Source organism: Oncorhynchus clarkii, chromosome 13 (assembly GCF_045791955.1).
Source record: "Oncorhynchus clarkii lewisi isolate Uvic-CL-2024 chromosome 13, UVic_Ocla_1.0, whole genome shotgun sequence".
NCBI classification, from domain to species: domain Eukaryota; kingdom Metazoa; phylum Chordata; class Actinopteri; order Salmoniformes; family Salmonidae; genus Oncorhynchus; species Oncorhynchus clarkii.
The window spans coordinates 21,271,116-21,289,078 of record NC_092159.1 but is presented as its reverse complement, the minus strand read 5'-3'; the positions used below and the strand labels follow the sequence as shown (position 1 = coordinate 21,289,078).

The 17,963-nt window shown below is 44.0% G+C and overlaps 1 protein-coding gene and 1 pseudogene across 1 annotated transcript; one reads left to right on the top strand and one right to left on the bottom strand.

The window, feature by feature from the left end:
* Positions 1–525: 525 nt before the first annotated feature.
* Positions 526–6,196, bottom strand: LOC139423515 (uncharacterized). Its single transcript, XM_071175120.1, has 12 exons — positions 6,155–6,196; positions 5,847–5,960; positions 5,269–5,388; positions 4,785–4,980; positions 4,627–4,680; positions 4,351–4,519; positions 4,210–4,246; positions 2,668–4,096; positions 2,217–2,309; positions 1,000–2,066; positions 791–909; positions 526–544 (listed from the first exon to the last, which is right to left on the bottom strand). The coding sequence occupies exons 1-12, from the start codon at positions 6,194–6,196 to the stop codon at positions 526–528; spliced, it is 3,459 nt and encodes a 1,152-aa protein (XP_071031221.1).
* Positions 6,197–9,815: 3,619 nt separating this feature from the next.
* Positions 9,816–16,260, top strand: LOC139424572 (ATP-dependent RNA helicase DDX39A-like; annotated as a pseudogene).
* Positions 16,261–17,963: the final 1,703 nt, after the last annotated feature.

Below are 17,963 nucleotides of genomic sequence, written 5' to 3'. Positions count from 1 at the left end.
TACTCCCGGACAGGGCCAAACAGGAAGGATATAACCCCACCCACTTTGCCCTCAAAAACAATATATAAAATTAGGGAATTATTCAAATGTAACTCTTTTTATGTCAATTGCAATTAGGTTAGGGCATTATTATAGCCTATACTGGCTATAATGACTGGCACAGTGAACATACTCATAACAATGATACTGTAGTAGACAGCAAATTGACCTTAAGAATCTATAGCATGCAGGTGGGTCTTTAAAAAAAAAACTCAAGAAGAAGAAGATCAAAATAGCTGCAAGTTGTGTTTATTGAATTAAATGTGGTGTAATAAAATGAGTTGTGAGTAGGGGGGGTTGTCTCCCTCCCTCTTCTGTTGGCTTCGAGAGTTTATTTAGAAAGTGGGTTGGGGGAGGTGGCAGCAGGGTTTTCCCAAACTCGTCTTCTGCACAGTTACTTTTTGCAGTTTTTTTTTGCAGGGGAAGCAAAATAGTTTTGCCAGGGCGGCTGTGATCCGCGAGAGGAGAGCTTGTTTTTTCTTAGGCTCATCTGCAGCCACAGTACCTGAACATGTGACAGAGCACAAGGCATGAAATCAGGGTCGTGTTCATTAGGGTACACAGTAGCAAAATTTTGAAACGGAAAACAAAAACAAGCATTTGTTATTGGCAAGTTCAAGAAAGTTCCTCCCTGTTTTAGTCCGCTGTCTTCCATTTAGTGGCTAATGAATAAGACCCTGATAACTTAATCATAGTCTCCCGTCCTTACATTACAATAGTGTGCTGAAGACAGATGCACATGTTGACTGACAGAAATGAGGACTTACTATCATTGCCAAGAGGAGACACCTTGTTCTTCTTCTGGTTCTTGTTATTTCCTCGCTTCTTCTTTCCTGACTTCCTCACTTCTTTCTTCATAGCCTCTTTCTTCTTAGTAGAGGGAGAAACAGACATGAGTCGATGCCTCACAATCAAACAGCCCAAATAACTAAACGATCTACTGGTTCTTGGCCGTCTCACCTTTTTGGAGGTGATGTCCTCGAGGTCTGTGGAGAGGGCGCTGCTGATGGGCTTGGTGCTTTCAGAAAGGTAGCTAATTACCTGGGACTTTTCAGAGATGGCTGAGCTTACACTGGTCTTTTCCAAACCAGTGCTGTCATCAGCCATCTCCTCTAGGTCCTCTTCTAGGGTTTCCCTCCAAGCCAGGAGCTCCTCGGTGAGGGTGACGTCACTCCTTGAGGAGGTTGAGGAGTGTGACCTCCCACTACCACGGCTCCTCCTGGCTCCAAAATGGCCGTCGGAACTCCAGTCCTCGGAATAGTCATCTATGACTTGTGTGATGGTGTCCGCCATGCACCTGATGGCTCCCTCGCTACCAGAGCGTGCGGCACGCAGTTGAGCCCGGTTGGAGTCCGAACGCAGGGACAATCTTTTAGCCGCAGTCTTCACGATGGCCTTCACCGCATCCTCCCCACTGAATTGGATGCTCTCCTCCAGGCCAAAGACGACAGAGATGTCAGCATACTTCAGGGCATGCTGGACCTCCACAAAGAGATCCTTCATCAGCCTGAAGGGTTCATTGGCCCTCCTTGTCTGGGGGGACTCTGAGGCCTCCAGTCGGCACATGATGCCATGGAGAATAAACTTCAGAGTCTGGGGGCTCATGACGGTGGACCAGGGAGTGCTGCAAAGGAGGATGTGCTCCTTGCCTGGTAGGAGGGAGGGAATCTTCTCCAGGGGGTCCTGCCTGTTCTTGGTGGGCATCAGGGAGCTGTCACTCATCTCGGAGACCTCAGCCTCCCCCACCTCTTCTTCCAGGGTCTGGGAAGGAGCTGCCCGTGCTGCATGGGTGGTCGTCACAGAGTCGTCCTTCATGGAGGTGCTGGGGACTACCTCTTCTTCATCCAGGCGGGGTCTGGGCAGAAAACCGTCCAGAGTCTGGGCAGGAGCTGCCCATGCTGCCTGGGTTGAGGTGGAGGGTTTAGGGTATGAGACAGTCGTGCCACTTACAACCACCTCCTCTTCATCCTTGGGTGAAGAGGAACACGGAGAGCCAGGGAACCTTTCCCTGGCACCGGAATCCAATCCTAAGAAAATACACTCATATTCTGAACTGGTTCAAAGCCACATCCATGTATAACACTATGCAGTATCTAGTACATTTACTATAATGGTAATACACTGGTTATTACACAAGTTATTACTGGTGATATGAGCAAAACAGGTTATAAGTGTACCTTTCTGGATGATGAGCCTAGCCTTGTAATCGTCGTTGCAGGTACTGTTCAGGATGTCTCCCACCCTGGTGGTCAGGACCTGGCAGACGGCCCCTAGTCAAATCAAAATGTATTTAATGCAGGGGTGTCAAACTCATTCCATGGAGGGCTAAGTGTCTGCGGGTTTTAGTTTTTTCCTTTCAATTAAGACCTAGACAACCAGGTTAGAGGAGTTTCTTACTAATTAGTGACCTTAATTCATCAATCAATGGTGGAGTGAAACCCTGCAGAAACCCGGCCTTCTATAGAATGAGTTTGACATTTGATTTAAAGTAATTCTTCACACATAACATGTCTCCAAACACTGTATAGAAAAAAAGAGGAGAGAGAAAATGAAAATACCATTACTGACAATAAGAGAAAAGAAAGGAGAATGTGCGGGTGAAAAGACGGTAAAAACAACATAACTAACCTAGTGCCTCCTTGTTGTTATCAGAGAGGGAGAGGGAGCTGGAGGACTGGAGGGTCAGGAAGCTGCCCCTCTCTAACAGAGCGGCCCACCTCCCACGGGACTCTGCCCCCTCCTCCTCTCCAAGGTCACGTGACCAGGTGGAGTCGCTGTCCCACAACTCGTTCTCGCTGGATGTGGGGGTCTCCCCCCACCCGTCCCTATACATCCAGTTGAAGTTGTCATTCCACATAATGTCTCTACCCGGTGGGGTGGTCGGCAGATCCAAGAAGTTCTCCAGCAGATTCTTAATGGCCCGTTGGATGAACATGTACAGCACATTTGTGAAAAATTCATCGGAGAGCCTACGGTTGGCAGCCAAGTCTTTCAGGATGGGCTCGGACCTGCTCTGGCGGGCCATTGGCCTCCTTCCCATACCGGTGTCCAGAAGCATCTGATACACCTTGCAGATGAGCTCCTTCCCAAAGTAGTGGACCTTCCCCCTGAAGATCCTGTTGACCAGCTTCCATGAGGACAGGATCTGCCCTAGGGGCTCCACTGGTGGGGTTAACTTCATGTCCGTGATGTCATTCAGTGAAACATCATCCTCACTGCTGAACTCCTGGTGGAGTTCCCGGTCAGTGTCGGAGTGCGTCAGATGAAAAATAACATCAAAGATGTTACTGGCTGTGACTCCTGTCTCTCTGTGGCCGGTGGTAGGAGCGGTGGTCTGCCTACTTCTTCTGCCGCCATGCCCAGACCGGGGAATGCTGGCAGTCTGGGTCGTGTCTATCTCCCCAGCAGGGCTGCTGGTCTCCCCAACTTCCCCTGGCCTCTCCCCAAGCAGGGCAAGGGCAGGGAGGGACCCCTCGCTAAGGACTTTATGGACGTCGCTTTCCTTGGGCTTCCTCTCTGACCCCAGTTCTCCCAAATCTGGCATATTGGACCTGCTCGATCCCTGTGATAACCCAGGGCATCTCCCATTCCGGCTGCTGTTGCCTCTTCCAGACCTCATGTGGTGGATCCGTCTGGCGGCCTCCTGGGCACTCTCACAGGCGTCCCTGAACAACTCTGAGAAGATGCTGGAGAGCCTCTCTTCGGTCAGACTGATGTCTGGATGGGTGTTCTCCAGGTCATCCTCAACAGAAAAGAAGAGGTCCTCCTGGGCCCTTTTCAGGATGTTACTCACAGACAGATCTGCTACGCCCTGAAGCTCCTTGTCGGTCTCAGAAGGGGGAGTGGGCGGCTGCCCACCCAGGAGCCTTCCCTTCGGCTCAGAACTCCGCTGGTGGAACTCCCTGGAGATGATCTGGAGCTCACCTGACCCCCAGCGGGACGAGTTTGACGACTCTGGACTGGATGTCCTGATCAGAACCATCACTGGGAGGAACACCTCATTGGAGACACACACCACCCACTCGATGATCTCGTCCAGGTCACCTATTGTCACGTTCTTAGAAAGAGAAACAGAAAACAACAAAATGACAGCTAGTAGTTTTTATGTTAAAAGATATTTTTTTCACATGATCACTCCACCTTTGAAAGCAGAAGAAATGGGGGACTTACTATTTGTTTGAGGAAGTTCCTGATAAGCTTTCTCTTACTGAAAAACAAACAAACAAACACCAGGAATCATTGGCAACTTAAACTAGTGCTTACATAGATAATATTTTTTCTGCACATAATGAGGTTCACAGCAGGACTCACGGGTGAGACTTCAGGAAGTTTGTTAGAGAGAACACCTCAGGTCCAATTTGACGGGAGGCATCATCGCTCTTAGCCTCGGACGTGACATCACTCTTTGGGGTCAGGAGGTCATCAACAGATGAAGAGGAGATGATTATCTCCCCATCAGGTGTCAAGGGACATAGGGGTTCTGAAACAGAAGACAGTCAGAATTACCACCGAACAAGCTAGTAACCACGGAAACGATTCTATTGAAGTTGTATAATCAGGAATAAACACTGTGTCACCAACACCCACCTGTTGTATCCATTTTAGTAACTTTAGTGCCCTTCTTGATAGCTGGCAGGACACCTACAGAAAGAGGATCGTAGACATTAGTGGATCCTTCCACCATATATCGTTTTAGAATTCTATCAATAAATCCAGGTATTTTGGAAGTGGAGATGAATACTCACTGTAACTGGTTGTTTGAGTTAGAAGAGTTTGAGGCAGTGCCAACATACCAACTACTTGGCGGCTTAGTTTTTTCACCCCATACTTAGCCTCCCTAGACCTTCTAGCCTTGATAACCTCTGTGGCCTTCTTTTCTGCCTTTGCTATATTTGCCTCTCGGCTGGGCCTGGGGCCTTGCGGGGGCTTCGGCACAAGGTTCTGAGACGAATAACTGGGGAAATCATATCACCATAGAAACCACATTTTTCACCATAGGCATAATGGTACTGAGTGACATGTCACATAAGGGTTAACCTTAGAATTAGAATCAGAATTAAAATCTGAATTCCAATAGTATTGGTTCTAACTAGTAGGTGGTCCATGTGTCTTAATGGCGTTATTATCGCGTTGTAAACTGGTTTTCAACCCGTCGTATTACTAGATTGCAACCAACTGGCCTCCGTTACAACCAGACGTTTTGCAACAGAACTCAAATTTGTTTCTTACCTTTCGAGGGCTATCCTGGAGGCAGTCTACCAGGGCTGGCAGGCTTAGTCCATCATGGCCAGCGGAATGGACATCTGTCTGGAGCACTTGCTCTCTATCACTAGCTTGGAGGGTCCCAGCCTGGGGTATAGGAACATAAGGAAATACATAGAACTTAAGCCCTCCATTATTATACCCACTTTTCCAACTATAAACCATAACTTTAGAATAACAATCAGAATTCAAATCTGAATTCCAAAACTATTAGTTCTAACTAAACTCAGCAAAAACAGAAACGTCCCTTTTTCAGGACCATGTATTTTTAAGATAATTCGTAAAAATCCAAATATCAGATCTTCATTGTGAAGGGTTTTAACACTGTTTCCCATGCTTGTTCAATGAACCATAAACAATTTATGATCATGCACCTGTGGAACGGTCGTTAAGACACTAACAGCTTACAGACGGTAGGAACCATCTTAATGGCTTTATTATTGCGTTGTAAACTGGTTTTCAACACGTCATATTACTAGATTGCAACCAACTGGTCTCTGTTACAACCAGACATTTTGCAACAGAACTATAAGACGTTTTCTTACCTTTAGGGGGCTGTCAATGGGGCAGTCTACCAGGGCTGGCAGCCTTAGTCCATCATGGTCAGTGATGTCTGTCTGGAGGACCTGCTCTCCAGCACTAGCTTGGAGGGTCCCAGCCTGGGGTATATGAACATAAGGAAATACATTTAACCTTAGCCCTCAATTAATTATGCCCACTTTTCCAACTATAAATCATATCAATCTGTTTTTACAGCATATAGGTTATACTACCAAGAAGATAGCCTCATTACATATCAAGAGGGATAGCCCCAGAATGAACAAACATTTTTTTTATCACTTATGAGACTTACTTTTAGAATAATTTTTCTCAACGGTTTATGATTTCTATCCATTGTGCTTTCAGGCACCCTTCAGATTGGACCTGACATTTTTTTAAATAAACAAATACACTTTAAAATACATTTCAAACATTTTTTTTACAACATCTTGGCCAGTTATGCTGTACTCACACAGAATGTCTTCTTTGTCCACTCAAAGTGATTTATTTGAACATGAGGATGACTGTCCTTTGCAAAGCATCAACTCAACTGAGGCAAAAGTAGCGCACTGAACATTTTCTGGAGTTCGTTTACGTCATAGGCTTCTATATTCCATCGTACATTATGACGTCAACTACAAAAGCACAGAGCGACCACTCGGGGAAATTAATGCATTGTTTCTGATCACATACGATATCTGAAAAATGTTTACAATGTAACCCAATTAATTTAGGTTCAGTGAGGTTTTATCGTATTATATGGATAAATGATGCCCTCTGTTGGCCATAACTGATATATTATAGTCAAATAAATCAAATCATTGATGGGTTTGGTGAGGGAAGACAGATGTAGTAAGCTGATATGATCAGGGCATGCACACATATTGCCCATGAATGAATAAATGTTTTAAGCCAAATGTATATTTGTCCAAGACAGTCATTGTTACGCTTTTGCCCAAATTGCCCAATATAGCTTCATGTCACACATCTATCATAATTTATACAAACTGGATGAATGCAGGCTGTTGGTTTGTAAATGTTGTAAATAAATATGTATATAGTATGCATATGTAACAGTTGTTAAAGTACTATGTGAATTTCACCAGGTTCATATATTAATATGTCGTGTTGATTTGTTATTATGCATGCCTGCATCCTGGCTGAAGTGGATGGAGTGTGTTCTTACGTCTTGCCCTGCGTGCTCAAATCATTTTGATGCACTGAGAGAGGTAGTCACGCTTTTGATGTCTTCAGAAAAGTTTGATTATTTTCAGTACAAAGTCATACACACAGTGTTTTGTTCATGAATAATGATGTGTATTTAGAGGTTACTCATAAGTGAATGGTATTGTTAAGATGCACTTGTAATTGTACTTTTTAGGATGATATCAACATTCTGAATTCAACATGTGGTTAATAGCTAGCTAAAGTATTAGCAGGCTATTTATTGTATGTGTGAACGATGGCTAGCTCCTCGAATGATCCCAGTCCCTCCTATTGTGCATCTGCTGTAGAAAGAGGCTACGATTCGCAGAACATATGTGCTCTACAAATGTTTGATTTCCTTTTGGATGCAGGTATGTGGTTTTATCTTTGTAAAATATGTTCTGTATAATAAGGAGAGACTATTCATTTTTGTATTCGAAAATCATTTTGATGCACTGAGAGAGAAAGAGGCGACGATTCTCAGAACATATGTGCTCAACAAATGTTTTATTTCCTTTTGGATGCAGAGAGTGAGTTATGCTTGATTAAAACTACCTGATCTCCAAAGTCCACGTCTATAGTCTCAATCAACCGCACACAACGCAGAGTTACAGCGGTGCAGTATAGCACCGGTTACACATATTCTTATTATCGTTTCATTCACTTATCTTTTTGACCTGCACTGTTGGAGTTCAGATCTTAAGAATTTCACTGTACCCTACAATTACTACTGAATAAAGCTATCAGTGTTGTCAAACAAGAAATGATGCCTACAATTTAGTTTATGGCAGCTGGCGAAATCCCGCCTTCTTCGTTGGCATTTTCAAGATCGGCATTAAATTAGACGGTTCGTTTTCAGGCCGGTTTGGTGAGATTGCCTTTAAAATGGACCAATAGTGGCCACGAATACACGAGCACAGTGCTTCTAGACTGCGCTGTGATACTCGAAGCCGATTTTAATTGCATAAAAAATGTGCAGTATTGAGTAATTTTCAATATCTACATCAATTGTAAATAAGAAAAATATTTTTCTTTCCATAATGCTCACAAATAGTAGCCATGTTCGAGTATATTTTTGTTAAAATCTTTGCGAAAACCTTGTGCAATCTGGCTAGCTAACTAACACATTTAGCATTGCGTCAAGCTAACGCTAGTACTAGCACGGTCATGTCAGTTAGCAGTTAACTTCTGCTAGCAGTGTGTCGCAGGTTGGTTCCGAGAATTACATTTTAGGTCAAGTTAGGCCCTAGAAATGTCTTGCTCGTTATTAATTTGAGCCAACGTTATTTCTGAATATTCACCTTGCATTTGGAACCTATTTCCCTTTATAGCACTTTGCTGTCACAAAGTTTGAATGAGGAGGCGGCTGCCATTGTTTGTGCGGAGAGTGAGGCATGATTCCTTGTTCAACTTGATTGAATCGGGCAACTGGCTAACTACTGTAAACTGAGTTGTGTGGGATTCTGTGTTTCACATTATAGCCATTACCATATGATTAATTATTATCTGATGTTGGTTGTGTGAGGTATCTGCATTTGTGCACTGGAGCATCCATTATGAGATTAAACAACTGCTTGCTACTTGCCTGTTTGTGTGTGTGACAAGAACTGAATAACATGGTGTGACTTGCATGTTGCAAAACTGTAGATAACAGCCCAGCAGATGCTTTGTCCTTGTGTTTGTATGTAACAATATTGAGCACATGGTGTGACTTGCTGTATCTTACAAAGTTGTGGTTAAGCAGGCATAGGGAGGCGTGGTCATCACGAGGTTTAACTGAGATGGAAAAATACTGAACAACACAATAGCAGGAACTGAGCAACTGTTATAACTAGGCTGCGATACCAGAACAGTAAGAATCTATAAATCGACAGAGGGAGGACTCCAAGAAGCGCCAAGAGGCGGGGACCCGCCTGAGCGTCTGCGATAGGCTGAGCAAGTTTAAACCACGCCCAGCCTCTACTGTGATAGGCCAACAGGCTGGTTGGAACTATGTCCATCACAGTATAAGAACAACTGTTTACGTACATCCTGTCAGTTCTCTGTTCTGCCCTGCGTGGTATTACAGCGTGCCCGTATATACGAAAGTTGCATTTGCCATTTATTACTTAGCTAATAAAAAATACATAGTATACAATCGGTGACTCATTGTTATATTTATCCTGATACCAGATTCGAATTTACGCAACTCTAACAGTTGCAGGGTGGTCGCTGCTCCAATCCTTGTTTTTAGCTAGGTAAATTGTAATGATTATGTGCCAAATGTATTCGCTTCCCATCTTGCGTACTGTCCAGCTTTAGCGGTGTGCGTGCGGCCTGCTACTATCATTATTAGCAGCTAGTTAATGCTATGTAGGAATAAACATTAGACGAGTGTTTCCCAAACTCGGTCCTAAGAACATCAGGGGGTGTACGTTTTGGTTTGTGCTGTAGCACGACACAGCTGAATATGCATCAAGCTTTGACTGAGTCAGCTGTGTAATGTTGTGGGGGAAATGTGCACCCCTTGGAGTTCCAAGGACCGAATATGGAAAACCCTGTGCTAGACGGTGATGTTTCACAAGGATTCAATTCAGAAAGTGAAATTACAAGAATTGGAATCCTCATGTAATATAACTAAGGTCAGATGGTGAGGAATTGTACATAGATTATTGAATTGGCATTTCAATTAACCTTCTGAATTTACTGTATTGTTGATGCAGCGCCCACCCCCAAACTAGTCTCCAGTTTTTCCTAGCTTCAACTAACGCAAGTACCCCTTCTCTAGAATGGCAGAGAACGACGTTGACAACGAGCTGTTGGACTATGAAGAGGATGAGGAGCCTCAGGTTGCCCCGGAGACCGCCACACCTGCGGGCAAGGAGGAGGTAAAGGGCTCTTAGTCTCCACCCACAGCTCCGGCTTCCGAGACTTCCTGCTCAAACCAGAGCTGCTCCGCGCCATTGTCGACTGTGGCTTTGAACATCCCTCTGAAGGTGAGCCTCACATGCACTTCCCACCTTCAACCAAGGACTGTTTTTGACTTTGTCCATTCTGTGTGTGTCAAATGGCACCCTATTCCTGACATAGTGCACTACTATTGAGCTGGGCCCATAGGGCTTTATTCAAAATTAGCGCTGTGTGTGACTGGGCCCTGGTCGAAAGTAATCCACAATATATAGTGTGTCATTTGGGACTCCGACTATGAGTTATACATGTATGCCCCTTCAAGCATCACATCATACTTTAACTGGTCATCTCTGTATACCTGTCGCAAGACCCACTGGTTGATGCTTATTTATAAAACCCTCTTAGGCCTCTCTCCCCCTCCCCTATCTGAGATAACTACTGCAGCCCTCATACTCCACATACAACACCTGTTCTGCCAGTCACATTCTGTTAAAGGTCCCCAAAGAGCACGCATCCCTGGGTCGCTCCTCTCTTCAGTTATCTGCCCTAGTGACTGGAATGAGCTGCAACAAACACCCAAACTGTACAGTTTTATCTCAATCTCTTCATTCAAAGACTCAATCATGGACACTTACAAAGCAGCCACAACTGTCAGTGTGATGTGTTGTCTACCTTCTTGCCCTTTGTGCTGTTGTCTGTGCCCAATGTTTGTACAATGTTTTGTGCTGCTACCATGCTGTGTTGTCATGTGTTGATGCCTTGCTATGTTGTCTTAGGTCTCTCTTTATGTAGTGATGTGTGTTTTGTCCTATATATATATTTTGTTAATGTTAAATCCCAGGCCCCAATCCCCGCAGGAGGCCTCTTGGTAGGCCGTCATTGTAAATAAGAATTTGTTCTTAACTAACTTCCCCTAGTTACGTTTCTGTCTTTCAGTCCAACATGAGTGCATCCCACAGGCCATCCTGGGCATGGACATCCTGTACCAGGCCAAGTCTGGTATGGGCAAGACGGCTGTGTTTGTACAGGCCACCCTGCAGCAGATTGAGCCTGTGTACAAGCAGGTGAATGGTTGAATAATGACATTGTGGAAGCAGCAACTGAATTGCTGTTACATCCTCATGTACTAAAAATAGCTTTCGATGGAGAATCCATTGAGTGCTTTGTAGTTTAGGAATAGGCTTAATGTGTATCTGGGGATACTTGCATAAGAAAGTGTCTAATCGCCAACTTTATTTAACCTTTATTTGGACTAGGCAAGTCAGTTAAGAATAAATTCTTATTTACAATGACGGCCTACCCCGGCCAAACCCTAATGACGCTGGGCCAATTGCAGTCTGAATTTGTTCTCCTTTTAATCTCGCTGTTTACACTGCTGTTCTATCCTATTGGATAATCTTGTGTGCTTTTTGTTTCTCTGCTGTCCAGAGAGTTCTGTATTAAACATCCTCCCCTACCTCTCTCTCTGTCTACCAGGTGTCTGTGCTGGTGATGTGCCACACACGAGAGCTGGCCTTCCAAATCAGCAAAGAGTATGAGCGCTTCTCCAAGTACATGCCTACTGTCAAGGCAGCCGTGTTCTTCGGGGGCCTGTCCATCAAGAAGGACGAGGACGCGCTGACGAAGAACTGCCCCCACATTGTGGTGGGAACGCCCGGCCGCATCCTGGCCCTCATCCGCAACAAGACCCTCAACCTGAAGAACGTGAAGCACTTTGTCCTGGACGAGTGTGACAAAATGCTAATTCACACCACAGTAGAACAGGGGGGCTGATGCCAGATGTGAGTGACGGGAGCAAGGAGTAAGTTGAAACGTCACAGAGGAACGGTCAATTGAAAACGTGTTCCAATGTACCTACTAGCATACCACTTAGAATGCACTTCTAATACACTGTCCTACTAAGAGTAGTAGTGGATATTGGAACAGAATGTGATAGATGGTGTGACTTAAGTAAGGATTTAGCCAAAACGTAGGGAAGTATTTACATTTTATGTAGTCCCGTGGTTATGTACATGTTCTGAAACTTAAAGTTGCAGTTTTACACACACACACACACACACACACACACACACACACACACACACACACACACACACACACACACACACACACACACACACACACACACACACACAGAGATTAACCCATCTGCCTAAATTGCACTTTGAAGAGGCAATCGGCAGTATAAACATTAATGAATCATCTTCCTCGCCCCTGTTTTGGAGGGATAGGTCTGGAGAAATTTAACCACTCTGAAATTCGTAGAGCTATATGCAAGGACTGACCGTCAATGATATCAGAATGATCATTTTGACCATGTTTTGAGACTATATAGTTTATTTTTGCGTTTACTTTGTTTACAAGCATTGGAATGGAACAAGCTTGTATTTTGGGTTCTGGTGGGGTACGAAAGTTGAACTAAGCTCATGGGCATTTGTTATTCTTTTAATTTTAAATGTCTAAAAATTGATGTAGAAACTACTGATTGCCCCCTTTTTTTCAAGGGATTTTGGATATGGCTTAATATTAATGTAAAAAGTTCCAGTCTAGCCCCTCTAAGCTTTGCCTGCTCGTGACTGTCTGTCTCAAAGTGGCCAGAGTTGACCCTCTCTTAACCTGGGTCTGGGGCTCTGGACATTTTCGGGAGGAACAGTCCTGGCATTAAAGCTATAATGAAAAATAAAGTTCCATCCAGCTCTAGTACTAGTAATTGATGTTCACAATCACATTTGTAGTTCTTCATTCACCAACACAGAATGTGGTTTACTCCTTTTTTTCACTTAATGTGGCTAGGTTTATAAAACTGCCCTAAAGAGTTACACTTTCCCCATGTTCTATTCATTAGGGCACATTAGCTAAATGTTTAGCACTGGAAGTCCTGGTAGTCCCTCTCTGTGTTTGGTGCTTAATGAATATCTCCTGTAGCCCATGGAGGTGTTTGTGGACGATGAGACCAAGCTGACGCTGCACGGCCTGCAGCAGTACTACTGCAAGCTGAAGGATAGCGAGAAGAACCGCAAGCTCTTCGACCTGCTCGAGTTCAACCAGGTACGGACAGAGGTCTTTTCAGAGAATTTAATGCTAAAACGTAATTTATTTTAGTTTTAATCTGAGTGAGTTGAATGTATTTTGTCCATGGATTTGAAAGTCACGTTTTTAAATACAATTTTACTCATTCAAGTGAACTAAGTCTATGCACAGACAAAGTTTCTGCCTGTGAGCATGCACATATTTAAAACGATAAGTAGCATATAGTTTTTATCCATTGACTTTTTTTCAAAAGGAGGAGAGGAATGAGGAGTTGCACAATCAAATTGAGAATCTCATTTACTTGCACATTTTCTATAATAGTCATGTAGCAGAAGCTGTGAACTTTCTCTCAGACAACATGTTTGTGGGTCACAGTTTCAGTGAAACTGAAGCAGGATGTATAATGCCAGGATGTATAATGCCTGTTCTACTTATTCTAAATCTATGGATGCCCCCCTTCCTCCCCCAGGCTTTCCCGGTACCAGCAGTTCAAGGACTTCCAAAGGCGGATCCTGGTGGCCACCAACCTGTTTGGCCGAGGGATGGACATTGAGTGCGTCAACATAGTCTTCAACTACGACATGCCCGAGGATTCTGACACCTACCTGCACAGAGTGGCCCGTGCAGGCAGGTTCGGGACGAAATTCATTATATCGGTCCATGGTGTTAAATTCATGTTTTAAGTATCCCAATATTTCTGTTATTACAGCACTATAACTCAGTCAAGAGTGCGCATGCGCAGGAAGTCTGGTAGTTGACCTTGCCTTGTGTAATGGCTACCTTTGATGGTGTTCATACGATATAGTAACCTTTGTTAAACTGGAACCTTGTCGTTGTGTCATTTCGAGTTAACATTGGTAGCAGGGGATGGCTAATAACTACAATGTGACACCTCGCTTCGACGAGAAGAGGTCATACAAAAGTTGGAAAAATGAACTTGGAATCTGGACACGCGTTACTAATCTGGATGCGAAAAAGCAGTCACTTGCGGTGGTATTATCGCTGGAGGGAAGAGCGAGAGATACAGCACTGGAAATAGCCGTTGAGGATTTGAACAAGGATGATGGTATGGGAACTTTGATAAGAGTACTGGATTCTGTATTTCTTAAAGAAGAGAAAGACCGTGCCTACGAGGCATATTCAAACTTTGACAGTGTTACGAGAAATATTTCGGTTGCAATGACGGACTACATCATTGATTTCGAACAGAGGTACAATAGGATGCGCAAGTACGACATGGTTCTCCCGGATGCAGTGTGTGAGGATTGAAAATATGCTTGGCCTATCATGAGGGTGTCTGTATGGTAAAAGCCACATTTTTCAACATATGGTGTGACTAGCGGAATGGCTGTGGCTGGCCTTGAGGTGTAGGCAGCTATCATGAGTTGTGGGAGACACGTACAGAACCTAGGCAGTTAAACAGACTGTCTTTTGTTAGAACTCAAACTTAGTAATAACAGGAACCAGATAACGGTATATCTAGGGTATGAGCGCATAGATATTCTACACAGCAACAGTTACATCTATCAACTGGAGCGTCCGCGGGCTGCGCCCAGCTCCTGCGCCAACAATCAAGGATAGGCTGAGTGAGTTTCAACCACGCCCAGTCTCTACCTTGTGACAGGCCATCTCGGAAGCAGGAACTACTTCTGTCAGAGTATATTATAATATCTTTGTCAGGAACAAGTCAGTTCTCTGTTTGCCCTGCGAGGTGTGACAGAGAGCCCGTATATACGAAAATTGCATTTACCACTTATTGCTTAGCTAATAAAAAATACATAGCATACAGTCGTTGACTCAGTGTCATACTTATCCTGATACCAGATTCGATTGACGCAACCCTAACAAGTGTTAGCTTTCAAGTTGCTAGATACTGCCTGTCTAGATGGTAGGGAGAAACAGTTGGCTTTGACTGCTTGTACTGTGCTGACTTTTGCATCTATGAAGTCGGCACTAAAAATAATATTTGGTGAAAAGACGTCTGTCGCGCCAATAACTGATGGAATGCAAGTGAGTGACACAGCATATTACACCGAGCAGCAGAGAAAAGGCGCCAACAAGTCACGTTCTCAAGACAACCAGAAGAGGGCGCCATTTCTCGACACAAATCCACTGGACAAATACAGAAGAAGATCAAAATGTGCTATTTGTCAAAGCACTTACCATTGGGTTAAAGACTGGCCTCGTAAAAATGAACAAGTTAAACTAACAGAGGAAAATGCAAACACAGAGAGAGCAGTGTAACATTACACTGTTTTCAAATGAATCTGCTTCTGATACTGAGATTTTTATAGTTGAATCCTTAGGATCTGCTGTGATTGATACTGCATGCACACAGACAGTGTGTGGTGAAAATTGGCTTGATAGCTATGTCAGTGAACTGAATATGAAGGAAGTACAAAATATGATTGACACACCAAGCATCAGAGCTTTCAAATTTGGAGATGGGAGAATTGTCCATTCTACCAAGAGAGTTAAGATACCAGCAAAAATTGGTCAGACTAAGTGTCACATTGAAACAGAGGTGGTCCCTACAGATATCCCCTTACTATTAAGTAAAGCTTCCCTCAAGAAGGCAGGGGCTGTACTAGACATTAAAAAAATGACAAGGCAGTGATGTTTAAACAACCAGTGACTCTTGAACTTACTACCTCAGGCCTCTATTGTGTAAACATTTTGGACAAAGACATCACACAGAGTCAATGCAAAAATGAGATTCTGACTGACACGGAGCACATGAACACAAAAGAAAAACACAAAGTATTGTTACAACTTCACAAACAGTTTGGACATTATACAGTTGACAGACTTCAAAAGTCACTCAGGAGTGCAGGGAATAATGATGATGAGAGTATTTCCATTCTACAGCAGATAGTTAACAGTTGTGAGACATGTCAACAATACAGCAAACCTAAGCCCAGACCAGCTGTTGGTTTGCCACTGGCTTCCAAGTACAATGAAACAGTGGCTGTAGATCTACATGAGTTAGGTCCAAGTGTGTGGTACCTTCACATAATCGACCACTTCAGTGCTGGCAGCATTGTGAATACAAAGAAACACAGTGAAATCATCAAGCACTTCATTCATTCCTGAATATGTGTGCATGGCCCGTCCCAGAAATTGTACAGTGACAATGGAGGAGAATTCAATAATAATGAAATAAGAGATATGGCAGAGAACTTCAACATGGAAGTAAAGACAACTGCTGCATACAGTCCATGGAGCAATGGACTTCTGGAGAGACACAATCAAACACTCACAGAGATCATGCTGAAAGTGAAGCAAGACAATGGATGTGACTGGAACACAGCCCTAGATTGGGCTTTTATGGCAAAAAACTCAATGCACAATGTGCATGGTTACAGCCCATATCAACTAGGGTTCGGGCAGAACCCTAATCTTCCCTCAGTACTGGTTGACCAGCCACCAGCACTAGAAGGGACCTGTGTGAGTGCGTGGGTGGGACAGCACCTTTCAGCACTACATGCAGCGAGAAAAGCATTCACTGAAGCAGAGTGCTCAGATAGAATTCGCAGGGCTCTGCGGAAACAGCTTCGACCCACCGATGAGAAGTACGACACTGGAAACAGAGTGTTCTACAAATGAGTTGACTGTCAAGAGTGGAAAGGACCGGGAGTAGTCATTGGCCAAGATGGTGTGGTGATATTCATGAGACAAACAAAGTTGTTCGTAAATCTGAAATCACAACAAGTGACTTTAAAGTTTCAGCATGTTGGAAAAGATGACTCTTTGAAACTAGTTGTCTTCAGTGATGCTTCGCTAGGGAACCTTACAGATGGAGGCACACAAGGTGGACATCTAATCGTGTTAATGGGTGAAGGAGGAAGATTCTCACCTATCTGTTGGCAGTCAAAAAGGATCAGAAGGGTTGTCCGAAGCACACTTGCTGGAGAAACACTTGCTCTTGCGGATGGAATTGACAATGAGATCTTTCTTGCAACTCTGTTCTCAGAGCTTACCACTGGTGAGACAAAACGGCACATTCTACCTGTAGTTTGTGTCACTGACAACTACTCATTAGTTGATGCTGTGAAATCAACCAAGTCTGTCACAGAGAAAATACTTCGTCTTGAGATTAGCAGCATCAAGGAACTTATTCAAGCACAGAGAATCCAGCGGATTCTGTGGTCGACCACAAAGGAACAGCTTGCTGACTGTCTGACTAAAAAAGGAGCATCCGCTCTTGTGCTCCTACAGGCTCTCAGTAATGGAAAGTGGCAGCTTGAGTAATACAAATAAAAACTGTCACACAACCCATTTGTAATGGGGATCTTGAATAATACTTGGACATTTCATTATGTTGTTGATGTTTTATTTGTCTTTAAAGAAAAGGGGAGATTGTTAAGTTCATGTTTTAAGTATCCCAATATTTATGTTATTACGGGGCTATCACTCAGTCAAGAGGGCGCATGCGCAGGAAGTCTGGTAGTTGATGGACCTTGCCTTGAATGTAATGGCGACCTTTGATGGTGTTCATATGATATGCCAAAGGAGAAGGAGTTGCAGTCTACTGCAGAGATAGCCTGCAAAGTAATGTCATACTTTCCAGGTCCACACCCAAACAGTTCGAACTACTAACTTTAAAAATTACTCTCTCCAGAAATAAGTCTCTCACTGTTGCCGCCTGCTACCGACCCCCCTCAGCTCCCAGCTGTGCCCTGGACACCATTTGTGAATTGATCGCCCCCCATCTAGCTTCAGAGTTTGTTCTGTTAGGTGACCTAAACTGGGATATGCTTATTAACACCCCGGCAGTCCTACAATCTAAGCTAGATGCCCTCAATCTCACACAAATCCTCAAGGAACCCACCAGATACAACCCTAAATCTGTAAACAAGGGCACCCTCATAGACGTTATCCTGACCAACTGGCCCTCCAAATACACCTCCGCTGTCTTCAACCAGGATCTCAGCGATCACTGCCTCGTTGCCTGTATCCGCTACGGGTCCGCAGTCAAACGACCACCCCTCATCACT

Coding starts and splice junctions, on each gene's coding strand:
- LOC139423515 (XM_071175120.1), bottom strand. CDS start 6,196: ATGGATAGAAATCATAAACCGTTGAGAAAAATTATTCTAAAA. Junction 4,981..5,268: donor TCCAGGATAGCCCTCGAAAG/GTAAGAAACAAA, acceptor TATTCGTCTCAG/AACCTTGTGCCGAAGCCCCC. Junction 2,310..2,667: donor TAACAACAAGGAGGCACTAG/GTTAGTTATGTT, acceptor TGATTTGACTAG/GGGCCGTCTGCCAGGTCCTG.